This window comes from Sander lucioperca, chromosome 21, assembly GCF_008315115.2.
Source record: "Sander lucioperca isolate FBNREF2018 chromosome 21, SLUC_FBN_1.2, whole genome shotgun sequence".
NCBI classification, from domain to species: Eukaryota; Metazoa; Chordata; class Actinopteri; order Perciformes; family Percidae; genus Sander; species Sander lucioperca.
The window spans coordinates 26,371,018-26,397,297 of record NC_050193.1 but is presented as its reverse complement, the minus strand read 5'-3'; the positions used below and the strand labels follow the sequence as shown (position 1 = coordinate 26,397,297).

At 41.9% G+C, this 26,280-nt stretch overlaps 1 protein-coding gene across 2 annotated transcripts; it reads left to right on the top strand.

The window, feature by feature from the left end:
* The first annotated feature begins 1,553 nt into the window (after positions 1-1,553).
* Positions 1,554-22,370, top strand: cdk12 (cyclin-dependent kinase 12). 2 transcript variants are annotated; one of them, XM_031318782.2, is made up of 14 exons: positions 1,554-3,559; positions 4,576-5,247; positions 8,306-8,485; positions 8,584-8,723; positions 8,845-9,015; positions 13,129-13,318; positions 14,183-14,239; positions 15,024-15,125; positions 16,919-16,996; positions 17,101-17,217; positions 17,307-17,438; positions 17,891-18,102; positions 18,466-18,906; positions 20,570-22,370. In XM_031318782.2, the coding sequence occupies exons 1-14, from the start codon at positions 2,379-2,381 to the stop codon at positions 20,983-20,985; spliced, it is 4,089 nt and encodes a 1,362-aa protein (XP_031174642.1). In that variant the 5' UTR covers positions 1,554-2,378; the 3' UTR covers positions 20,986-22,370. The 2 variants fall into 2 exon arrangements, with proteins under 2 accessions (XP_031174642.1, XP_031174641.1); XM_031318781.2 differs by having other exon boundaries at positions 1,555-3,559; positions 17,891-18,114.
* Positions 22,371-26,280: the final 3,910 nt, after the last annotated feature.

Below are 26,280 nucleotides of genomic sequence, written 5' to 3'. Positions count from 1 at the left end.
TAACAAATAGCATGTATGTCTAATATATGGTAAAGTAATTTCCACTTGACGGCCAGTCATTGAAGTGTGGGACAATTAAAGCGTTCATAATTTTTGTCACAATAAGATTTGTGTAGCCTACTACGGCCACAGAAGCGAAACGTGTGTCCCTTTCTGACACTTTAGCCATTTAAAATCGTATTAACTCTATTATATTGCATTCATTGTTCTCAAACATAAGCCTACATTGTAACCATGGATGTATTGGATTGTAATTGTTATTACTGTGGGAAACGCCACTTCCTTCTTTCTCGTTGACCACGCCCCAGTTAGGCAGCAGAGCCAATCAGCATCCAGGGCAGCAGCTCGTCATAATGCGTAATCACACACTTGACGGTTCAATGCCACAATAACATTTAACTTTTTATTTGTATGTTTCCCGTGTTTCTTTCCCCACTTTTGAAAAATCTGAATTAGATTCTAGTATTTGAAAATGCTTTTTGATTGAAATACCACCTAAAATAATTGCATAATTGCTGCTGCAGGTGAAACTATCCATGCTGGTTTTAGAAATAAATGTTTATTTAGAATAAATAGAATGCAATATATTATGTCATACAACAACACAAACACAACACTGCAACAGCACAAATCTAGTACCAATGTGGGAAATTTGACTCTTGTTACCATTGTTATCAACTTGACTTGGCTCACTTTATAAAGTACCTAGTAAAGAGTAAATAGCTTTCTATTGTATATTACTTGTTACTAATTTATGTTTAATGCATGATGCACTTTTTTTAAAATTTAGTTTGCAAAACCAACTTGAACTCCTTAAAGAAAAACCTTTTTTAAATTGTATGTCCCTGTTTCCACTCTTCTTTCTCAAGTCTGACTTAACGGTTTCCTACTAGACCTAACTTGTGACTTGAGAAAAGCATAAGATATGCTTTTGTCACATACAATATTTTGTGCAATATCAAAAAGTAGCCTCCATACAACTCCTCACTCCTCCCACTGTATCAAACTCTACAATTCATCTACTCAAGCAGAGAGACAGACATGGGGTTCCCTTAATACATCCATGGGTATCTCCAGCCGCCTTTTTAGCCCTTTTCAGCTCTGTTTGGGTTTGCACCTTATCAACCGTTAACTGCTTACTTTTGGCATGTGTATATTTTGACTTTGTACCTGTTAACATGTTCACATTTCTGGCATTGTGAAGGTTTGGTTTTTGCACCTTATTGAAAACACAGACAGAAGAAGATTGAAAACCTTTTGTTTATTTGCACTACTCACTTTCAGGGCCCAGGGGCAGTTGCTCACTTTGCCTGTTGGTAATACAGCCTTACCATGTTTACAATTTAAAACCCACCATGATCCTGATAGCCTACTTCCATTTCCGGTGAGATCGATGCTGTGTGTTATTTCATTTAAAAAGAAAATCATCTAATATTTAAAACATTTTTTTGTTATAACTTGTGCAGATTGATGCATCTCTTTTGCGATGCTGGCGCGCGACCACGACCACAGTAGGCGGGCTATGTGTTGCGATAGGTCGTTGCGATGATACGCCAAAGATTGACAGCGTTCTGGTTTCCGGTTCATTCCGCTGTGCGCGCAGAAGTTGCTAGTCACAGGAGCCACAATGGCGTTTGTAGTCTCCTTCAGCTAGGGCTGTGGATGATATTAAATCCACTAGCATCGCCCTAAATATAGGCCTGGTTGATTCCCAGAGCCATTGATAATAAACTGGAACATCTACTGCACACGAAAATACTATGATTTCTAATCAATATTGAATTTATAGGGGATAAAACTTACATTAAAGGGAACATGTAAACAGTACCAACCGGGTCAAGTTTTCATTTTATTCGAGAAACGAGCGTCTTTTAATGAAGGCATTTGCTTGTTTCTGAATGCTAAGACCGTAATTCTGTGGAATAAAAGCACCTTTACTTAACTTGGCACCGGACAAGGACACCTTTCACAAAGGGACTTTTTCTTTTTTACGAGTCAGCTCGCTAGCCGCCGAGCATTGGCTAGCGGTGCTAGCTAAATTGAGACGGATACGACACCACAATGCTCCGGTGTTTGGTTGGGATCTTTTTCATTCACTGACTAATTCAAACTTAAATACATACATTACAGCACTGGAGAACCACCTTGGCATTTTTCTGCTTTGACGAACTATGTTGGCGAACTCAATGGAATGAATTGGCGTTGTGGAGGACTGGACGTGAGCGGCCTGGTGTGTTTATTTTGTGTATTTTCTTGCCCTGTTTCTGCTTAGTAACACTTTTGTTTTGGCATTTGGAGTAGCTACTGTTTTCCTGTGAATGAATTGCCTGGACCACCGAGGCCAAGTCGCAGGAGAGGTACCGACGCCGGCGTGAGGGATGCCTGGGTCGGACCGACACCATGGGACCAAGAGGAAGCCGGAATCTAGCACTAGCGGTGTGCCACACCATACCCAGGCCTCGACTCGTACCTCTGCGGGAGACAAGACGAGCAAAGATGGCAAGGTGCAGGTAAAAGCTTCAATGTCCTCTTCCTCTTCAAAACGTAAACGACATAAATCAACCAAACATAATCGGGAATCCTCGGCGGCACCGGGACCCGAATATTTTACCCTCGGCGATACGGCGCCACCTGGTGTCAACACGGTGAAGCCTCTGGTAGAGTACGATGATATCAGTTCCGACTCGGACACTTTTTCAGACCCACCGTCCTCAAGGCCTTCAGAGAGGGGGGGCGGGGACCGACTGGAGCCCTCACCGGACTACGATAGAGACGGTGTCGATAGAGAAGCCGACGGTAGAGATAACAGGGGCCACAGACACTCCCGAAAAAAGTCCAAGGACCCTAACAAAGTTAAAGACCCTGGGAATGGTGAACGTGGGTACAAGAAAAAGAGCAGCAAAGACCGCGAGAAAGGGAGTTCTGGAAAGAGCAAGGAGAAGGCTGTCTCCTCAGGCCCCTCATCCAAACGCCAGGTCCAGCCAGAGGTTGAGTCTAAACGTGGGGAGCTGATGCTCTCCACCCAGGTACAGCCTGCAGCCAGTGTAGGTAGCACTACTTCCTCCACATCCTCATCTCGCAGCAAGGAGAGCAGCCGCTCAGGGAAGGCTCGCAAAGACAAACAACAGCGGAGAGAGGGCCGAGGGGAGGCCAGCCACAGCTCCTCCCAGAGAAACCGAGCAGACAGGAACCACCGCAAGTCCTCCAAGAGCCACAAGTCAAGCCCTAAGGGCAAGTCTTCGAGTAGGGTTAGCCCTCGCAGAAAGGGCCCCAGCTCTGCTCTTTCGCCCAGTCCCAGAAGAGGGGCTGGCAGCGAGAGTCCACAGGGCAGTGGGTATGGGCAGCAGGGGGATGACAGCTACTCCAGGCGGAGGGTGGCCCAGCAGAGCCCCAGTCCTTATGGGGATATGTCCCGCCGCAGCAGACAGAGATCAGACAGCCCCTACGGCAGCAGACACAGGTCCTCCAGCTATGAGAGGGACAGCAGCCCTTACTCAAGGAGACGCTCCATCAGCCCCTATGGCACCCGCAGGTCCTCCAGCACCAGCCCCATGTCTCGGTGAGTATATGTTGCAGGGCAGCGTAAAATCTACGTATGGGGAATACGTTCCATAGCTTGTACTGTTGACAGGAAAAATGTAGAATATCAGAGGCCATGATGAGTTTTTCTTAACAGAAGACCAATTTACCCATCAAGCCATCTTTAGTAGTGTTTTGCATAGCCACACACATCTAGCAAGTCAAATTAAGGGATGGTAGGTAGTGTCAAGACAGGCAGCTTCTTTTATTTTGCAGTGCAAAATGTCAGTAAACCATTGGGCTTTAGCTACCATAATGAGGTTAGGGCACAGCAACCCTGGTCTGTGCCTTAATGTAATGATCAGAGACTTTTGCATTCATGTTTACATTTAAGTTGTACAGTAGATATAAGCCATGGTTCTCTTCAAAGGCAAATTAAGACAAAAACCTGGCATCTGGTTGTGAGAACACTTAACATTGTTTTTATAGATAATAAGATGTGTAATACTGTGTTCATATTTCTCCCATTATCATACAAAGCCAGTCATCAGTTCCAGTTTCCAATAGCAGTGAGTGAGTCTGGTAAAGTCTTCAAAATTGCATACATTTTCTTAAGTAATTTGTCTGGTCATTCAAATATTTTCTTTGATTGACCAGTACAGTGGCATCTGTGACTGGAATGGCGTCAAAGCAAACTAGGAAATTAGACAAGCAACCAGCGTCTTTCAAAGTTTTAGATCAAATCTGTCCTTCAGTTTTGAGAGGATCCGTTAATTTGTTCAGTTCAGCTTGTTCATAGCTATATTAACTTCTGTTACATTCCATGTCAAAAGGCCCACATGGTTTTGTTTTCATTATGATGTGATCAGTTGCCATTTTATTTAGTGATGGACATATTAAATATAAAACATAATTTAAAAATAATAATAATATTAAAAATAAATATTTTCAAAAAGCATACAACATGTTGTATCCTATTCTCTGACTTCATAAATTACATGTTTTTGGCATTGTTTATGGCATTTAAAATAAAAGTTTTCCTTTTTTTTTATTTAGACGCTCTGGCCGCTCCAGGAGTCGGTCCCCTCTGCACTACTCGTCTTCTCGTCGCTCCTCCTCTCGTTCCCGTAGCAAGCGGCATACTGTTGCAGCGGGGGCCAGCATCCACAGCAGCCGGCCAACTAGCCGCTCCCCTCCCTCCTCCCGCCTGCCACTTAACTCCAGTCTGGGAGCAGAGCTGAGCCGCAGGAAGAAGGAACGGCAGGCTGCAGAGGCAGCTGCTCGTGGTGGTGGTGCTTCCCCTCCTCCACCAGCACGTAAATCTGCAGGCTCCTCCTCTTTACAGCCAACTAAAGCCGTGGCTCCACAGCCAGAAAGAGACACGGCAGCAACAGAGCCTCTGCCCCCACCACCTGCGCCGTTACCCCAGGATGCTCCCAGTGGTGAAGATCAGGTTACTGCACCTCTACCTTCCTCTTCCACCTCCTCCCCTGCACCTCCTCCTCAGCCCTCTCCATCTCTGCCAACCGGTTCAGCCATCCAAGTTCCACCACCGCCACCTCAGGCAGAAACAAGTATTCAGCCTCCTACACCCTCAACCACATCCCAGGCCAAATCGCCAGCTCCGGTTCCTACACGCAGCCCTGTCCGCCAGATCCCGTTCCACAAGACGTCGACTCTGCCTCTCCTGCCTTTACCACCTGCACTGCTGGGAAACGCTCAGGACAGGTGAGTACCCCCCACCTGGGATACAGACATACATTGGACATTAGACCCAGTGCATGCACATCTCTACGGAGTAAAGGTCACATTTTGTGCAACGCTCATCTTTGCTCTTTAAAATATAGCCCACAGTACATACATCATAAAACACGGGAATAATCACTTTTTCTTTTGTTGTTATACCTTCATCAACAGTCAGACAAGCGTTCGACCGATAGTTTTTTTTTAAAGACAATACCGATTACTAGTAGATAATAAAACCGATATTTGGAACCAATATGCATAGACAGTGAAAATGAAAATCTTTAAGTCGAAATTAAGATTTTGGAATGTTACAAACTCCAACACAAAACTTTGTTTAAATGCTTTAAGTAAATATTTAATAAATTAGAAACTTTCAACAGAATACCCAGTAAAAGATAGTCAGATGGTGTTGTGGGACATTAAGTCAGACTCAGTGGTGAGTTAAACCGAAGCAAAGGGCCAAAGTAGCGCACTTTTTACTTAATTGATTTTATCGGTTATCAGGCAATACAGATAATCTGCAAACTGCCAAAAAACAGCCAAAAACTGTCTATCCCTAGTCAAGACATTTTTAAGACATTTTAGGACATTACTTTAGATATGGTAACTTGTGATGTGTAAATGGCATTATGTATGCCTCTTTAAGCCCAGTTTAGACCAAAGATTTGCAACGAGACAAAACCATTTCAGAACTTTGCAGGGAAAAGTTGCAGCGGTCTGAACTGGCCCTTCTCAGCTCGACTCAAGCCAGCTGATGGTGGCGCCTGTGACTCAGCTTGTCATAAATAGACGCCACCCGTTTCAACATCCAGTAGCGAAGTTCACTGGTCAAGGCAGTTACAAACTGTCAACTGGTCGAAATAGCGGAGTTTTGGACGGAGGCTCAACGAGCGCCCGCAAGCAAGGTATATGGTCAAGTGAGCTAGAGAGTGACTGAAGAGAGGGAGCGGCGTTAGACAAATAAAACGTTTTTCACCTTTTTATCACTACTTGAAATGCAACTGTAGAAAGTATATCATTATCACTATCCTCATTCATATTTTAAGACACTACAAAAAAGCTACCAAAAAGCCTGAAAAGTCGGAAGTTATAAGGGAACAACAGATAGTCTTTGCTATGGAGATGATCCACCGTCTCGTTTAGTCGCATTGGTGTAAACTGACAGGTTTCAGAGCGCTGCAGACCTGCACATTACAAGTAGTTGCAAGTTTGAATTTGTCTCATCGAGAATCTTTGGTCTAAACTGGGCTTTAAGCTTTGGTTAATTATGACAACTGTCATCAAGTCTGGGTAAAAGTGACACCCTCGATTTGCCTCTGTGGCTAAAACCTGCCGGAAAAAACGTATGATTTTGTTGGTGGCACTTCGCCTGCCTCTCTAGTTAATTACCCTGGTACACAAGGTCACATTCACTTTCCTGTAACTACACTCTCTGTAGCTACAGTTCTGAACTGCTTGTTTGTATTCTGGTTCAAATTACAAAAGTACGTTCAATACTCATCTGGATTGAAGTAGCAAACATTCAGTGTAAGAGTAAAAAATGACATAACGTTATTTATAATGCGTTTATTTGATTCACAGCTGCTACATATAGTGTTTTAACCTCGACAACCCAACTGCATTTTACCGCAAACTTACGACTAGTTAACTTTCTAAAGCAGGCACAATCGCTTGTTTGCTAAGGGTCGGGACTCCAGCATTAACACACTGACAACATTGTATTCAGAATATAAAATATTTTTATAGCACTTTTTAATGTGTGATTGTGTAAAGGTGTTCACAAGATAGATACCTACCAACCTTTCGTGAACTTGTGAATTTCGCCAGCCGTCTTGTCTCCTTTATGGAGACAGACGCTGTGTGCACGGTGGGCTCGATGGTGTTTCAAGCCTCCAACGTCTCCTTCCAGGCAGCTAGGCTAACCCTCACCTTAACCCTAAACATAACCATTGCCACGCTGCCTGGAAGGCGATGTTCGGGGCTAAAAACACCAAACACCACACAGGTGTGTGTGTGTGTGTGTGTGTGTGAGAGAGAGTGACACAAGTGACCGAGAGATGGAGGAGAGCAGGGAAAGGAAATGCAGCTGAAAGTGTTTTTAAATAGTGTTTAAAAAAAAAAAAAAAAAAAAAATTAATAACGAAACGCAATGTGCGGTGGCCGGTGTTGATAGTGCGGCGCACCGCCACACATTAGTCTATGTGGGAAACACTGTAAACAAAGAGTAAGAGGCACCTGATAGCTTTGATCATATATTGCCACAAAGCTCCTGTTAATGTAACCTCCAAGGTTGCTTTCACACCTGAGCAGTTTGGTCCGTTTTAACCGAAACCTGGAGCGTTTTGTTGGTTAGTCGGTTTATTTGGCGTGGTGTGAAAGCTCATTCGAAGAGTTCATTCGAAGCTCACAAGAGTTTGGTTTACATCAGGTGAGAACGCGATCCGACCCAAATATAGGAAGTGAACGAAAATACAGTGCATTGACGAGCAATTTCAACCTTGCACACAATTTGCGGGCTTATATATGACTTAAGGGATGATCACTTTTCAAATCGATAACCTATTATGACCATACACCTTGTGTGTACAAAAAAAAACAATCTCTCTCTCATCAGTGCCTGCCCTCTCCTTCACTCACTGTCTTGTCAGCTGCTCATATTTTTCGCCTACTATAAAATATTAGAAACACTAAAGCAAAACCGTTATAAATTAGGTGTATCTGACACCAGGAAGTGTTTGCGAGTTTCACTCAAATAAACAAGTGACTGTTTCGACTGTATGACATTTGTTTACAAAATTTTGTGCGTTTGACAAAGTGTGAATGCAAACCGAACAAATCAAAAATGCAGCAATGTTGTAACTTCACCCCTGAATCTCACCAAGTCTACCAAACTGTAGGTGAAAGCGCCCTAAGGATCATGCTGTTCTCTGCCCCACCCATAGAATTGCACGAGTGAGCTGGGTGAAAATATGGTGTTTTGGGTATGTCTCTTTAATGAATTATACTTTTCTCTAAAACGCTTTGTATTTTGCACCGTCAGTCCAAAGAAGTCCACCCCTCCTCAGAGGCCATCTAGGAAGGAGAAGGATGTTCGCAGCCGGACATCACTTATAGACCTTCCTTTACCGCCCACCTTGCCTGGAGGTGACTCTTCACCCCCACAGTCCCCCATGCGCCAGGCCACACCGCTACCCCAGGCAGTCCTTAAGAAGAGACCAAAGTCAGTTTCATTTTTTTTTTATTACTCACCCACTTCCAATCTTACTTTTCTTAATCACACATTAAGTCTAATCTGTTTTTCATTTTGATGGTTTACAGGATTTGCTGCCCGCGATATGGTGAGCGCAAACATACCCAGAGTGACTGGGGCAAACGCTGTGTAGATAAATTCGATATAATTGGCATCATAGGGGAAGGCACCTACGGCCAAGTGTACAAGGCCAAGGACAAAGACACTGGTAAGGGAATATTAACTGGATTTCAGTCACTGCAGTACTCATGTTTTTGTTTCTGTTAAAACAAGCAAAAACCTAATTCTCATTGTGACTGGTTCTTAAAATACTCTTTTCCAAATGGCAGGTGAACTGGTGGCTTTGAAGAAAGTGCGTTTGGACAATGAAAAGGAGGGTTTCCCCATCACAGCCATTAGAGAGATCAAGATCTTGAGGCAGCTCAAACACCGCAGTGTTGTCAATATGAAGGAGATTGTCACTGACAAGCAGGATGCACTTGACTTTAAAAAGGACAAAGGTAAGAGGGTTGGATATTATCTGCCAGGGCTGGGTAAAATGGAAAAATAACAGTGCTGCTCCACTGCTGTCTGAAACTTTCAGACATGTTCTTCTAGCTATAATAAGTGACACAGGAAATGTTTTCCATCAGCTGTCAGTTAAAACACCAGCTGTGAACGGCAACATGTCTGAAAGAGGCCTGATCATGGTGTGGTTTTTCTTCCACCAGCGTTGTGCACGTGGCTCAGGGCTGCAGTAATAATCATAGGAAAAACGATACCATTAAAATGAATACAGAAAAACAAATGTATCATATAAAAGACAGACCTGTGACAATACCTTGTTTTTAAAAAAACATTACTACACTTCTTACATATTGCTTAAAACATTCTTTTTTTTTTTTTTTTTTAGATATTGTCAGTTAAAACTTAAACATTCATTCAAACAAATTCATGCACAGTTGAAAGTAGGGGTGTATGACATTATTAGATCATGAACGATTAAAGTGTCTCCACGATCTTACAGAGAGATTGTTCGTATCAGCAGTGTTTCCCCTGCATACAAAGGCGCAGCCCTTCTTCTAAATGATTAGCGCTGCTGCTGTATACAAATCTCCCCAAATGCAATAAACTCGCTATCTCTAGGCTACTTTAAGCAGCCAGAGTCTGGAACGAGTGAGGGTTATAGAGCAAACACCCCCCGACATTGCCACCGTTAGCAGTCTGTTACTGGTTGTTTGTTTGCTTGTGAAAAAAATGTAATCCTGGCATTTGCTCCTCGTGTTCTTAACCTCTGTTTTGGAAGAAAGAAATAGCAGAAGTAACAGACAAACCAGCTTTTAAAGTTACATATTTTCTTTTTAAATAAGTGCTAATTTATACTGATGTGAAGAGTGGTTATGTGGATTTCGAAAAGTAAAAAGAATTTTTAAAGTGTTAAATTTGAGAGCTGAATATTGGTTGTTTTTTTTTTTTTTTAATTTTTTGTTTTTAAATAGGGAAATTAGTTAGGGTGTACTGTCCACTAACTTTTAAAATAGTCTTTAAAACTAACATGAAAAAAGAATTGTTATAAGATCGTGATCCTGCCTGATATATTTTTGCCATATTGCCCACCCCTGGTTGAAAGTATCAAATCATTTTATCAGTTGATCTGATAGGATTCCAATCACTCCCAGTGTATCAGGTTGTAGGCCATGTTTCAAAATGTGTATTTTATTTCCAGAGTGATAGGGCTGTCAATAAATATTCAAAATCTGAATATATATTGAAATTGTGTTATAGTAAAATAGATTACTATTCGATTGTGGGGGGAAAAATATCAACGCTAGCGTGGCTGTCTGCCTCGCATGTTGCCTAGCGTAGGCCTGGGCTGCTGTTCCCTAAGGGCTCCTTCACACTGCCTGCGTGGCGTGAGCGTGTCCGCTAGGGATGTCCAGATCCGATCACGTGATCGGAAATCGGGCCGATCACATGGTTTCAGACTCGATCGGAATCGGACGTTACCTCCCGATCAGGACTCTGATATATATGTATATATATTCTCATTATTTTTTAACACATCTATAGTTATGCGGTGGCACAGAGTTAGACCCTTTTGACTCCACACAGAAACAGCAACGCGTGCGGCATGACATCACTTTGTTGCAGAGACGCTATTGGCTAAATGCCGGCAAAGTAGAACACGGAAGCAGCTTGAAGCGGAAAGCGCGAGTATGTCTGCGGTCTGGAGGTATTATAAAGTTGAGTTATTATAGTATCAGATCGGGACTCGGTATCGGTAGATACTCAAAATCAAATGACTCGGACTCGGACTTGAGGGCAAAAAAACCTGATCGGGACATCCCTAGTGTCCGCTGTGTGGCGTGTCCGTTTTTATTTCGGCTCCCATGTTAACAGGTTAGAGCTTGCACACTGCCTGCGTGACATGCACGTGCAAACGCGTGCATGCTGGAAATAGGATCGACGCCTATTTTTCACGTGACACGCAAGCGTTTTGGAAGCATTTCCAGGCAAAATAGAATAGGAAAAGATGTTTGTCATTTTGACACAAATATATATTAATAAATGGCATGTTGATGTTTTAAAGTCTCTAGGTTTTGACATAAGTGGAGATATAAATGTAATTAAAAAAGAAAAAAAAAAATTATCTGTTCAAATATTGCACCTGTCAATACAGAACGAAATATTCTGTAGCTTATTTTGCCGTCAATACTGCCGACGTTGTTTTTGCTGTAATCAAATCAGTGTATATTTATGTTTAACATGAAGTATACTACAGCTTGAGTGCAGTAAATCAATGGGAAACATACATGTGTACAGACAAGGCTAGCAGCAGCAGCGCCGCGTCAGACACGTTTCTAGTGTGCAAAGACATAGAAAAATCCACGCAGCCGCCATGCAACAGAAACGCCACACTCACGCCACGCAGCCAGTGTGAAGCCGGTCTAAACATTCAGCTCCCTGTCTGGGTAAGGTCTAAGTAATGACCTAGCCCAGCCAGGCTAGAGATTTCAAAGTGGGTGTGTTGATGACGTTTCTATCATGCGGCTGGCGCTAGCAGAAGTAAACAACGAAAGTGGAGAAGACGCCACGTCCACAAAAGATGACCAGTGACCAGTCAGTGTGTTTAGGCAGTAGCGCGTGTGTCGTTTATGGTCACGTGAGTATCACAAGTGTAGAGGGGTTCAGAGCATGCAAACAGAGGTTGTACAAATTATATTTTGTAACTTAATCACTAGTTATTATATTAAACCCATCTTGAATGTCATTGTTTCTAAGGGCATACAAAATGTATTAATTTACTAAGAATTTTTATTTAATTTTCTAAAAATTAGTTATTTAAAAAAGTGTACACATTTTTGTTGATGTATTTTCTTCTTATGCTTGTTTAACTTTGTACGTTGAAGTTAAAAAATACTAGAGATGGTCTGATACCATTTTTTGCTTCCCAATACCGATTCTGATACCTGAACTTGCGTATCGGCCGATACCGAGTACCGATCCAATACCAGTGTGTCATATATTTTATGTTTTAACAATATACTACTATCCCTGTATGGATGTGATATGATTTCTATCTTTGTTGTCGGTCTGGCTCAGGTTAAACTCTTTGTAAAACGTGAACAAACACAAACAATGCCACAGAACTTTCTTTTATTATCCAGTTTGACAGTCAGTTATAACGGAAAAAAACATAAATAAGCTACTTTAGTAGCTAATTTTCTGCATTTTCCTTGATAATGATTAAACTCATGATACCATTATATCGCAATCCAAGTATTGTCAATCGCATTATGACTTTTTCTCCAAATTGTGCAGCCCTAATTTGAACATAATTTTTGGCCAATTTGGACAGCCCTAGTGCTAACTACACACCCCTAGTGGATATATTTTTGCATAACTAAGTGATGTATGCATGGAAAAATATTTCTTTGCGAATGTTACTAATGTAAACAAATGTTTAGCACCATGAGATTTAAAGTAGTAGTTAAACCATTCTCGCTTATAAAGAAAATCAGGAAAGATTTAAAGTTTTTTTTTTTCTTATTATTCCACTTGCTTTTAATACTCATCTAATCATATAAGACAAGAAAAAATCACTAAAACTAGGACTGACAGAATTACTATGGTTAGTTTGGTTATTTGGCAGCAGATGAAATTCATGTGGTCACAGTGATGATTCACTTTAGCAGCCCTTCTTTAAGGTTTCAACCCACATAGAGCAGGGCTGATTTACACTTTGAAAAATGTACATCCCATTGTACTGTAGTTGGCTGTGCAGTTGTGACAAAGCACAATAATTGCCCTGTTCTCTACTCTCTGTAGAGTATTCTAACCTGCTGAGAAGCTAATCTAAAGCTAGGTTAGATTTTGGAAGCTGGTAATAGTACATGCAGGGCTTAAAGTACTCCGGCCTATGACTATTTTAGAAAAAATAAGACGTCTATATGAAAAGCTAAAAAATGCCGCCCCCAAAAAACAAGGTTCAGGCTCAGGATTTTTTTTAAACTTTAAGCCCTGTACATAGCAACCCTCTCGTCACAGGCTTATTTTTCTAACCTCCAGACTTGGTGGTTCATGTCTGTATAAAAGTTATGGATTTCTGAATACATCTTCCCCTCTGTGTTTAGGTGCTTTTTACCTGGTGTTCGAGTACATGGACCACGACCTGATGGGCCTGCTGGAGTCGGGCCTGGTCCAGTTCTCCCATGAGCACGTCCGCAGCTTCATGCGCCAGCTGATGGAGGGTCTGGACTACTGCCATAAGAACAACTTCCTGCACAGAGACATCAAATGCTCCAACATACTGCTCAACAACAGGTAAGAAACAGAAGACATGGACACCAGAAGTAAAATATTGTATTGTCCTTTATGTAGACTGTTGTGGTTCATTTGCAGTAGCAGCTAGGCCATCACCAATCAGTTGTTTAGCAGTAACTGCTGTTTCAGGTGAATTTTAATGCATCAGTATCACCTACAGGTATTTTGATCTACTTTTTATTCCTGTTTGTTTACTTTAGTACCTCTGATCCCCTTACACAAATGGACATTTACAATATCCGCTATAATGCAGCATTATCCACATCAACAACTTGGAACATTCCTGCAGATGGTTTTAAATGCAGCTGTAGTCTGTAAATACTGTAAACTCAAAACCTAAAGCAGACGAAAGCTAACTTTTAATGATCGCACTGCAAGAGTTTTGAGGTGCGTCAGCAGCAAAGCTAATTACTTTGCTACAAACTGGGCGCTTCAAATAACCGCAATGAAAGGAGTACAGCAACTTCTCACAGATGCTTGCTCAGTTTAATTCTGCATCCAATGCATAAACATTACAGGATGCAAGGGAAAGCTGAACGAGCTAAGATGCTAATAAAAAAATAAAAACAGCTGGAATGTGGGTCTTGCTGTGGAAGCATTTAGAGCCAGTATTTATTAACCTGAATCAAAATCTAAAAAAATAAATTTGGATATTTCCAGTAATGGAAAGTTTCATAATTGTCTTTTGTTTAAATGCAAACTAGTTGTTTAAAATAAGCTGCCTTGCCAGGCAGATGAGTTGAGTTTTATTTATTTTTTCTCAGGGTAAGTTACTGTCTCAGTAATTTGTAGTTGTTGACAGCTTGTTTTCTCATGCTTGGTAGTGTTGCTTCTGATGTTGGATTTTTGTTTTTTTTTGTACAGAGGTCAGATTAAACTGGCTGATTTTGGTTTGGCCCGGCTTTACAATTCAGAGGAAAGGTAAGACAACAGAGTTTTTTTCTTCATAAATATATGCAATATATGGGAACCTCATCTGCTTGCTTCTGTTAAGTATATGATTAAATGTATTTGATAATTGATGATTGAAGCAGTAATTAAACCTCATTTTAAGCATGGATTTTCCTCTTCATTTACAATGAGTCTCCATTAGATGGTGGTGTCTGTCACAGTGTTGTCCTTTAGAGCAGGGGTCTTAGACGTTTTTTAAGCCAAGGACCCCTTAACTGAAAGAGAGCCGGAGCAGGGACCCCCTACTACACATATTGTATGAAATTAAGTTGCATTTTTAAACTGGGCCTGCAATAATGTGTAGGGCGGTCCAAAGCCTTTATACATACCTTTTTAGTGCATAGAATACTAAGCTATTAAAATCATATTTGTTGGCATCTTTTAATGTTACACATACATGTGGCACAGTGAACACTCAGGATTAACTGTATCTTTGAATGGCTATCTTAGTGACTACCTTACCTATTACCTACCTTAGCCTAACATCAGTGGGGATTTATATTTGCTAATAATATGTTGGATTCATGTTAAGACATTTTAAATTTTAGAAAAAACTTTCAAAAATTAACTATAATTTGAAAGGGCCCACCTGCAACAATTCTAAGGACCCTCAAGGGTTCCTGGACCCCCTGCTGAACATCCCTGCTATAGAGAGATCCCAGTTAGTGAAAGCTGAAATGTTTGTGCACTATGGGGCATATTCACTATGAATGTGTACTGAGTCTCACCGTTCTCTCTCTTTTCTTGCCCCCAGTCGGCCGTACACTAATAAAGTAATCACACTATGGTACCGCCCCCCTGAACTCCTGCTGGGAGAGGAGAGATACTCTCCAGCCATTGATGTATGGAGCTGTGGGTGAGTATGACACTAGGTGCATTTCCATCCACCTGTTTTAATGCACATTTTCAATTTGCGCATAAAAAAAACCTGAGTGGAAACGCTGTAATTTCAAAAAAGTCTTGAAATATCTCAAACGTTTTTTTTACGCTGAGCTGAGGTGGAAAAGTTTGTGATCAGCAACTTTCAGCCAGCCCTGCTGTTGGCCACCAGGTGCTGGGTTTTGTGCTCAGCTGGCTGAATTTGAGTTGCTACAGCGACGGTCTCCGGTGCTGCCGCCGTCGGCTGAAGAGGCTCCACTACTCTCTTGGTGCGCTAGCAAGCGATGATTGTTTTCTGACTTGAGAATTGGCGCCACCTGCTGCTTATCTTGATAAACCAACTCCCAATAATCACATAACAATAGTGGATGGAAACAAGCATTCTTTTGCATTTTGTTTTCGCCGAAACTCAGTGAAAATTTGTGATGGAAACCTGACTATTGTGTTATGGTAGTCTCCCATTGCCAGACCTACCTCCACAGAGGAGGAGGGTCTGGCTAGTCCACACAACATTCTGGGATAGGAGAAAAACATGCTCTGGTTTATTGGCATTTCTTTAAACCAATCACAATCGTCTTGGGTGGCACTAAGCACCGGATGCAATACCGGTGCCTCTGCAAAATAGCCTCTGGAAGGAACTTGTTTTGGTGGAACAGGTGCTCGTTCAAAAGTTGTTTGGTCGTACAACAGAAAACTCTGATTGGACAGGATAGTCTAGCTAGCTGTCTGGATTCACCCTGCAGAGATCAGACCACAGTTTAGAATGCCAACACAAAGAAAGCGGAAGGTGAGGGACATCAGGCGGATCTTCCGGCGGCACTGGAGCAATCCTCGAAATGAATCGTCGTCGATATAGACTACTGTAATGGTAGCACATCACTGTTCTTTCATATTTACTTTTTTACATACGTACTCCTTGATTCATGTGTAGGCTTTATGAACTGTAGATTTGGACTCATATTTTGTTGGTTTAAACAACCTTTCATTCAAATTTGTCTAGTTACCCATTTTTGGAAAATAGGAATTAAATCTGACATTTTCATACTTATCACTTAATAAGTCCATAAGCAGTAAAAGAGAAAACTGCATTGTCTGTTCTTCCTACTCAGTTCACTAGGTGAAAGCTTCCCACTCACCATGGTAAACTGATACCATAATTAATATGTTTGGTGATGTATTTTATGGAAGCATAGGAAAACAGAAGAAAAAAATAAATCTATTGAATGTGTATTTTTTCTGCCATGCAAGCAAGTGTGTTTCTAACAATATGAGCAGACCGGATGTTTGCAGCACACTTGAGTCTGTTATTTATTTATTTTTTTTAATCCTAATGCACCGTATGCACCAAAAGGCAAACTAAGCTCAGTCAGGTGTGATGCTTGATTTTCTTTTCACTTGTGTGCTGTGATGCCCAATTTGAACTTGGTTTATAGCAGAAATCTTTTTAGCAGTATGTAAAAAACAATGTCAGAACCTTTGCACTAGGCATACACTTCCACACAGCTTCTTTACTCTTTTGTATTCATACTCACATCTTATTCTTCTTTACCTATGATTAATTATGCCAGAATCTAAATGGGAAATCATATAGGATGTGTATAACTGGAAATGTATGTTAATAAATCAAATATAGTATGAATTATTGGTCACATTCATCCTGTCTGACAGAGACATTCCCACTTTGACACGGTGTTTTATGCTTTAGTTTAAGCTTGGTGAGTGGGAGTGTATATTTTCTTACTATCTCTACCCATTCTCTGTGATGCTCAGGTGTATCCTGGGAGAGCTCTTCACCAAGAAGCCCATCTTCCAGGCTAACCAGGAGCTTCTACAGCTGGAGCTCATCAGGTAGGCTGCCCTTTCCTGAAAACAACACGTCAAGTAGTAACCTCTGCTGCAACCTTCACACCCCGTTTTCTCTTTCTTCATCACTTCTTTGTCATTTCCCTCAGCCGTCTGTGCGGGAGTCCCTGTCCTGCAGCCTGGCCTGACGTCATTAAACTTCCCCTCTTCAACACCATGAAACCCAAGAAGCAGTACAGACGGCGACTGCGGGAGGAGTTTGCCTTGTACGTAGCCATGCTGAGCTTCCCCAAAGTAGCAGTGATCAACCCTTCGTCTGTTTCTACAGTTGAAAAATCTCTCCCCTTCTGCACAGTTTACCTACTCCTGCCCTGGACTTGCTGGACCGAATGCTGACCCTCGACCCTGCACGGCGCTGCACATCAGAGCACGCTCTCAACAGTGACTTTCTGAGTAATGTTGAGCCAAGCAAGATGCCGCCACCAGAGTCAGTAGCCCCATGACCCCTGCTTTCACTTTTCATCGAGAGAGAGAGAGAGAGAGAGAGAGAGAGAGAGAGATAGAGAGAGAGAGAGAGAGAGAGAGAGAGAGAGAGAGAGAGAGAGAGAGAGAGAGAGAGAGAGAGAGAGAGAGAGAGAGAGAGAGAGAGAGAGAGAGAGAGAGAGAGAGAGAGAGAGAGAGAGAGAGAAGAGAGAGAGAGAGAGAGAGAGAGAGAGAGAGAGAGAGAGAGAGAGAGAGAGAGAGAGAGAGAGAGAGAGAGAGAGAGAGAGAGAGAGATTTGAATTTTTTTCTTGTGAGAGACAATGGAAAAATATTTGTTGCTTATATATATCATTCAGAGCATTTATTTAGTTCTATTTGATTACAGATTTGTAATTCATGGTTGTGCTATAATGTTTTGTTTTTGTTTGCATGTCTACCTACTGGCTGTGTCTCCAGTCTTCCTCACCATCAGGACTGCCACGAGCTGTGGAGTAAGAAGAGAAGACGTGCACGTCAGAGCGGGGTGCCCGAGGATGTGCCTGTGCCCAAAGTGCCCCGTAAGGATGTGACTGGGCCCCCCAGCGGAGAGAACAGCCGGACCCAAAGCAGTCCGGCTGGAGCCCCACCACCTCCACCAGGAAAACCGCCCTCCACAGCCAACTTAGAGAGTGAGTTGTCAGGTAACAGCTGCATCTCAAAACCATTTAGCAGAAACACACATGGACATAAGATGTTATATAAATGTTTCAATATTCTGTTCACCAACATAAGGCAAAGTTGGAAAAATGTGCAGATTCCGTATAACTACGGGGGGCACCACTTTATAGCAGTGTTTTCTGATTGTCCCATTTTATGCCAAATATGTACTTATTTGTTACCTATGTTGACAGAGATGGGGTGCAGTATGCTGACATACTGTTTCACTGCAGGTGAAAAGTAACTGAGATTGATGTAGAAGTAATGTTGGAGCTTTTGTTTGCACTTGTATTGTATTTTCATAGTTTGTGTTCTGGTTGCATAAATGTGTTTAGGCCTGGGAGTTGCTGCAGAGCAGTTGAACCAGACAGAGTTGGCGGTGCTGCTGAACCTTCTTCAGGGACAGACGGACCTCAGCCTGCCCCAGGTGGCCCAGCTCCTCAACCTCTCCAACCCAGAGACTCTCTCCAACCCAGAGACTCTCAGCCAGTCGTTGTCTGCCCTCAGTGAGGCCTCTGACCACCAGGGGGCTCCAGAGGACCAGGCCCAGTCTGCTCCCAGGTCTCAGCCCCCAGAGCCAACTCCTGAACCCCAGGAGCTCTCACCGACATCTGGAGACCCACCACTCAGCCAGGAAGACCAGGCCAACCTGCTGGCTCTCATTTTGGGCCACATCATCAAGCCACAAACCGAGGAGCAAGGAGATGAGAGCAATGGCGTCCAATCAGAGGAGGCATTAATGCGCGGCTCGTCCGCCTCTACTACTGATCGCAAGGGCAAGTCTGGGTTTAGTCTCTAGAGAGTGGCAAAAAGGGGGGAACCAACCCAGGGTCAGGTGAAATTCTCTGCAGACTGCACGAATGAGGAGAGCAGGGCGGAGAACAAACAGAAGCTGAGTTTTTGTACTCAGAATTCCTGTATACTTTATCAAATTAATTACACTTTAGACTACCTGATGAAATCAACAAAACTATCAATTAACCAAATGAATTGGGTCATTAGACTTATGCATCCCCCACCCCTTACTTCATCCCCCACATTTCCTTAAACACACACGCTCACTATTGTCCCCTTTTACCACCTCACATATTGAAAAATGCAGTACCTCACAAAATGTCTGTGGAGCGCTTGTCGTCATGTGGCCCTGGTAACCAGGCACAGGTTTCGTTGCACATGGACCTCTCTCTCTCTGGTGTACTCAATAAACCAGAAGAAAGTTAAGTGTTATTAATTTGAATGAAAAGTTTCACACTATATTGTTCCCTTCCACTTTTCTCCCACTTCCTTGTTTCTTTCTCACAGTCTTTGTTTCTGTATCTGTCCCATCTCCACACATGTTCTCACTTCATTTTCATTATAAAGCAGGTGTCATGGTTTCTTCACAGGAAGAGATGTTGCTTTAAACAGTCTGTAATGTCAGCCTTTTTATGAAGAAAGTGATAATAAATTATCAAGTGAAAATAAATGTTTTGAATCTTTAGACCTCACCTGCATGCATTTCTTTTAAACTTTGGTTTGTCACACATTTTTTGTTTTGTTTTAAACTGTTCACTCTGACTCCATTATTAGAAAAATGTGATTAGCAAGTTGAATAAAACTATTGACTATGCTGCTGATACTGGAATGGTAACAGTTTTCTTCTGGTTATTTCTCCTGTCAAGGCCTCTGAAACCCTTTCCGCCTTGGTTTACCTTGCACTGCTGTAGATTGTAAAACAACGACACTAACCTGGTTTAGTAATCTTGTCATGACCTTTATAATGCTTAAAATTCTCCTACATAAGTCACCCTTTCTGTTCATCCAGCTGTACATGCCCTTCCTAATGTTTTCTCACTTAGTGCCCACATTTTTTCTTTTGTTCAAGGTGGTTTGGAGGAAAAACATACAGATGTATATTTTTTTTGCATACATTAATGCAATTATTTTTTTGGAATCGTAGTGAATAAATTCAATGCTTTACTATGTTTAATAAACATTCTTTAACAGTGATGACTAGACACATTAAAACATTTATTCAATTTTCATCATGAGATATACTATATCTGAATAGGTGCATGATTGGCTAGAATTAAATTTATTTTTAGTATTGTACCATATCTACACAGTGTCTGTTGGTTAACAAGTTAACTTTATTGCAACAATACTGACAGATATGTTTACCCTTATAATGGTACTGAAATGTACTTTAAAGTGTTTGAAGATACACTTAAAGTGCTCTGCTCCCCCTCTTGTGGTGAAGGTAGGGAATGTCAACATTGTGTAACAACATGTCAGGCCCATTTCACAAAAATACCTTTTTACTTTCCCCAACTGCAAATCAGACATAGAAGATGACAAATAAGATTACGGCTTATTGTATACATAGTCCACATTGAATTTAAATGTCATTTGACAAATGATACCTAACGTTTTGTCCTCTGTCCTGTTTGGCCCCTTCAGATGGTGCAGCATCAAAAAGGAAACCGCTTGGGGCCAACCAGGTACCTCCATCTGGTGAGCAGCGTCCACCTTCTCCACCTGGGCCACCTCCATCAGCTCCCCTCCTTGGAAATGCCCAGCGGGCCGGGTCTGAAACCCAACCCAGCCAGGACATCAGCCCTGCCGTGGCAGCTGCCTTGCTCCAGCTCATCTCTCAGCAGGACTCGGAAGCTGGGGCCCCTCAGCGCAGCAAGGACCCATCTCCTGTGGATGCTCTGGCCCGGGGACAGCCCCCTCCACCCTGGGTTGCAGACTCTTCGCCTAAACCATCAGCTGCAGCTGAGGCCCCAGCAGGACTGGGGACTGCTGCTTCTACCACTGCAGCACAGTTCCCTAAGGACCAGGACCTCCGCTTTTCCCATGGTGCTGCCCGTTGACCCTCAATCCCCCGCTGAGACAGACCTAGGTATCTTGGGACAGATCCGGCAGTCCTGGCCTGAAGGGAAAGGCAGAGGAAGAATGCAGAGGGACACCTACACATTATGAATCACTGGACCATGAGCAGCTAGCTAAAGTTGAATCAAAGATTTTGAAATTGAATGTCTGAAATAAAGAGATTAAGGGCATTTTCAGGTCATGAACCTCACTGCCCTCTGAACAAGCTGTCGTATCGGAGGGAGTGTTTGGACCTGGGGTCGGTAGGACCTTTAATAATCCATTTAGGGACAGTCACCACCTGCAATCCCTTGCTTTTTCCTTCCACTGAAGGTCCTGATTTGAATGAAGTTTGGCTTCCAAATTGAGTGCCATGCAGCTGACACTCGACTTAGAAAGCAGCTGTGATCTTTTTTCTTTCTCCAAAACAAATGATTGTCCAGTCCACTGCAGTGCCCACTTACTCACCAAGTTATCAGTGTTTTGGAGAATGAAGTAGCTGTCCTCCACTCTGTGATGGAGTGATGTATGTGACAGTGTGACGGAAGATTAGGAGGAGCTAAAATACTGTGTATGGGTATATTTGAGGCAATGAGCACACTGACAAGAACACTGGAGGACCATGAGTTTCCGACTGAACCTTACGTGCTGCCTGGCTAGCTCCCCTGTTTTCAGCCTTGTGCCTCCTTTGTGACCCCAGCGACCCCTGAATGATCTGGGCCTAGCGGGCAAGTGTAGGTTAAGTTTCTGCTTTGGATGGCACCTACAACAGTGTACATCTGCAGGACTGTATTTTTTTTTTTTTTTTTTTTTACCCAAAAGCTGTTCCATATTATATTCTGTCTGTCATCAACTTACCTGAATTGCGATGTGTTCTCGGCCCACATGAATATTTTCCTTCCTTTACATAGAGCTAACCTCTGTGTCCTAAGCCTGCAGTACTCAACTTTCCTGTCTTGAATATGGATTAAACCACTACATTACAACGGACTGCTTCATCATACACACGCTATTCTGCTAGTTAAAGTATAAAGCTAGAAACATATATATACACACACACATACACACACACACACACACACAGAAACAGACTTTTCCAGCTTCTCCTGGTTGGCTGTAAAAGCCTCAGCTACTAATACTTCATTGCCTCCCAGCCAAGTTGTTCAACAAAAGCTTTTTCTTTTTTTTGTGCAGTTATTTTCTACATAAAGAAAATAATACACACTTAAAAAAATAATGGTCCACGGTTCTGTTTCCTTTTTTTTTTTTTTTTTTGCTTTGGAAAAGGAAAGGGAGGAGAATGGTTCCATGGTGTCTGTAAAAAGAAAAAAATATTTTGTAATATGCGTTTTCTTGGTTCAGTTTATTAAAGGAAGTAATGCGACCAGTTGAATTGTCTATCCTGGCGTCTCTAAATGTTTCTCTAAAGTTGCCACTAGATGGTAGGCATTCACTCATGCTACCGCTCAAACTACAGGAAGTCTTCACAGTCGGGCCTTGGCAAAGCCTTATCTAAGTTAGCCTAAATTACACACCAGGTTTCTAGTGTTTCTTATCACTCTTAGAATCTGGGAACTCATGTTTCATTCTACAGTCTACTATAAACATATCAAGCAAGGAAAGTCATTGATCATACAAGTAACACAAGTATAATGACTAAAACTGAATTGAAAGTACAGGTAGGCTAATTCATATCTGAAAAAAAGAATACAATCTAAATAACCTAAATCTAAAAAAAATATGCATAACTACATCTTAAACATGGAAAAGAGTTCAGGTTAGAGTAAGTTGTTTTCAATCCTGTTTAATTCTTTTGTAGTATCCAAAGTGCTTTATTCAGTCATTTCATTACTTAAGACCCAGAGTTTTGCATGTTTATGAATATCAATCTGTTGTATGTCCTTTTTCTCTGTTAACTGACATAATCTCTGCTATCATGCTTAGAGGTAAACAGTATTGTTACAAATCACGTTTGGCTTTTGAATACATGGTTGGAGGCTTATTTAAAACACTAAAGATATGTGTGGCAGTGGAAGTGTAGTTTAATTTTTCCTATGAAACAGTAGGTTTTATAATGAATTGTTTCCTATACACTGCCTAATATGCCTATAAGTATATGAGATTGACCCTGTCAGACAGTGATGTAAGGTGCTCCCTGTGCATTAATCTCATTTATGTGTTGATTCCTTTACCACTTGGGTTGATCTCTTTATGAAGATTGTAACCACTTGTCTGGATCCTATGAAGATCCAGACAAGGATCATAAACTGCCGATTGGCAAAGAGAATCCCGCTGTGTGTGTGTGGCAAAGAGAATGTGTGTGTGTGTGTGTGTGTGTGTGTGAGAGAGAGAGAGAGAGAGAGAGAGAGAGAGAGACCAGTTCCTCACTTGGCAGGCTTACAGAGCTGCTTACCCCTCTGGCCCACCAAGCAGCTGAGCCCTCTGGGTGAGAGTTCCTTTCAGAGTGGAGGCAGTGGGAGTCTCACCTGCCCTCTAGCACAGGCCCAGTGTGAGTGAGATGAGACAGTGCCGTGTGTGTATGAGGGTGTGTATCTTTCTGTCTGATGCTTTCGCCCATCGGGACTCCAAATAATAGTGAATGTGCCCGCAGGGAGTTTCCAGAAGTAGTGGGCAATGCCAGTGCCAAGTCACAGAGACTAGACGAATAAATCAGGACTGAGGAGTGACGAGAGGGAGGTGCACGAGGCTGCGCCATCAATCAGAAAGGCACCTTATGGGGAATGCCCATAAATGTGCCATGCTGCCAGTCTGAAGCACGTACTCACCATGGTAGAGACAGGCGAAGGCGGCATCCAAAATGGAGCCTCCATTTTGGATGCTGTCGCTTCACTGTCAGCTACAGTGATTTTGGAGGACTTCCAGACAGTCTATTTCAGTCAATTCATCCAAATTTTATTCATGCACTTGTATTTTTTTGCATCACTTCTTGGTCTATTTTTTTCAGTCCATGTGCAAGCTGATTGTTAGAGCACAAATTTGGAATATATTTTACCACCATCTTAGCAGCTAGGTATGTCCACTATGTGAAATCTGGCAACCTTGAACAAATAGCAACTTCTTCTAAATTTATGTAAAATGATGTACCCAGCTCTCACATTACACATATGCCTGGACCCCAACTGACTACAAAGCACTTAAGAATGTGTATCCTTCTTTTACACCAGCCGTTAGACAAAATGCTGATGAATATGGCCAGGATGGCTCAGTTGGAGCGGGCGCACGTGTGGGGGTTTGCTCCTCGGCGCAGCGGCCGCGGGTTCGACACCGACGTGCGGCCCTTTGCTGCATGTCATTCCCCCTCTCTCCCCTTTCATGTCTTCCTCTGTACTGTGGAAATAAAGGCCTAAAAAGCCCCAAAAAATAATCTTTAAAAAATGCTGATGGATTTTGGGAAATATGTCTACTCTACCAGCCAGAATTGCTAGCAGTCAATCATAGTTTATTTTTTTGTTGTTGTAGAAAGTCTAACTTGAAGCTGTGAAAATGGATAGTAACTTTTCAGATGCAGAAACTTTCTAAGCCACAAAGTTCATTATCATTTTTCAGCTTGCCACAACAAACAATGTAAGAATCTATCTAAAACTCCTGGCAAATCAGTCCGTCTCAACTGATGCTACATTTTAATTTGGCAGAAAACTCACTCAGGAATCAAGGAAAAGAAGAAGAGGGCAAACTGGGATGGAGAAGGTGAGATTGATAGACAAGGAAGGAGGGCAAACTCTGACTGGCTCTGGAGGGGGAAAAGTAAGTAATCCTGCATTTCAATTTTCAGTGGAAGGAAACATTTAAATGAATCGTTTTACAAAATTTAGACAGTATTTAGATAAGTCTTCTGGCTGGCTTGGAACTCATTTCCTTTCACATTCAGATGTATTAACTCAATCCAGGTTAACAATAAAAAGTGCACTGTTTGAGTTGGAGATGTGACTGATGCAGGCTTCTCCAGACAAAACATAACTATGAATGCTGCAGCTGAAGCACTCATAAATTCAATCACTCATTTTTTTTTTATCACTTTTACTCCTTACTGTAATAAAATTCTAGATTTAATTTGAAGGTAAAAACTAGGATCTGCAGTAGTAAAATATCTTAACTGACTCTTAAAAACAATTTAATATATCTTGCTCCGTGTGTGTGTGTGGGTGTGGGTGTGGGTGTGGGTGTGGGTGTGTGTGTGTGTGTGTGTGTGTGGGCTCCTTTGTGCAGTGTAAATCTGGGCCGCTGTTGTCTCTCTGCGCCATGCTATGGTTTGATGTTGAGTTTGATGACTGAGGCTGTTTGATCAGTGACTATGTGTAAACTCAGTGAGGGGAGAAAGGGACTCCCGCAGGCCCACATCTAAGACATACACACACATGCAGAGTGATCAGCTAATGGAAAGCATGAATAGTAAACTGAACATGTAAAAATCAACAGATAATATATATATATATATATATATATATATATATATATATATATATATATATATATTTTCTTTTCAAGGACCATTTACGCCCTTTCACCCATAGTTGAACAACAGAAAAAAAAAAATAATTATGAATGCATTTTGGGTAGTGAGCTAATTGTGCTGTCTTCATCAGATCCCCTCATTGTCTTCTATCAAAGAAAATTTAATGTCAGTTATTTCGTTTATGGCTACATCCTTATTTATGTGATATTTCGAAAATTGATTGACTTTATCCCAGCAGTGATATATGCTTTAGTGCTGCAACAGCGTGCTTTATTGATGCCATAACACCATCTCCATTTCTACCCAGTTTATAGTTTTGTGAGAAACTGCTGCCACACACACTCGTAATTTCTTTATCGCTCAACTGCAGTGAGTCCAACCAAAGATTTTTTTAGGAGGCTTTTGGATTGGCCAGATGATACATATATGTGTTGATTCCCTGGTGTCAGGTCATAAAACCAAAAATAATCATATTAATTCCTTTGGTTTAAATTCCACCTACACTGAAGTGTTTTTTTGTCTTTTATCTGCTCCATTAATAAATAAAAATAATGGGCAAAAGAAGAAGACAGAAGACACTGGCTTTAAAAAAAAATCTTTCTCTGACCTTTTTACAGTTATTTCCACTTCTGCCACAGACACATCACCCTCTCTGCATGATGCTGCACTTTTGCAAACCAAGGTACTTTTCCAAGGTCTAAGCATCTCATTATCGATTCAATTCAAAGAGCTTCATTAGCAAGACAAAATGATTGTCTCTCTCTGTCTGTGTGGATGCTGCCGCTTTAAGGGCAGAGGGGCTGGTGAGAAAGCAGTCAGTGAG

What these genes read in the sequence shown, in the direction of transcription:
- cdk12 (XM_031318781.2), top strand. Translation starts at nt 2,379, where the DNA reads ATGCCTGGGTCGGACCGACACCATGGGACCAAGAGGAAGCCGGAATCT. An exon ending in GTCCTTAAGAAGAGACCAAA is followed by an intron (nt 8,486 to 8,583) that starts GTCAGTTTCATT and finishes GATGGTTTACAG; the next exon opens with GATTTGCTGCCCGCGATATG. An exon ending in ATTGATGTATGGAGCTGTGG is followed by an intron (nt 15,126 to 16,918) that starts GTGAGTATGACA and finishes TGTGATGCTCAG; the next exon opens with GTGTATCCTGGGAGAGCTCT.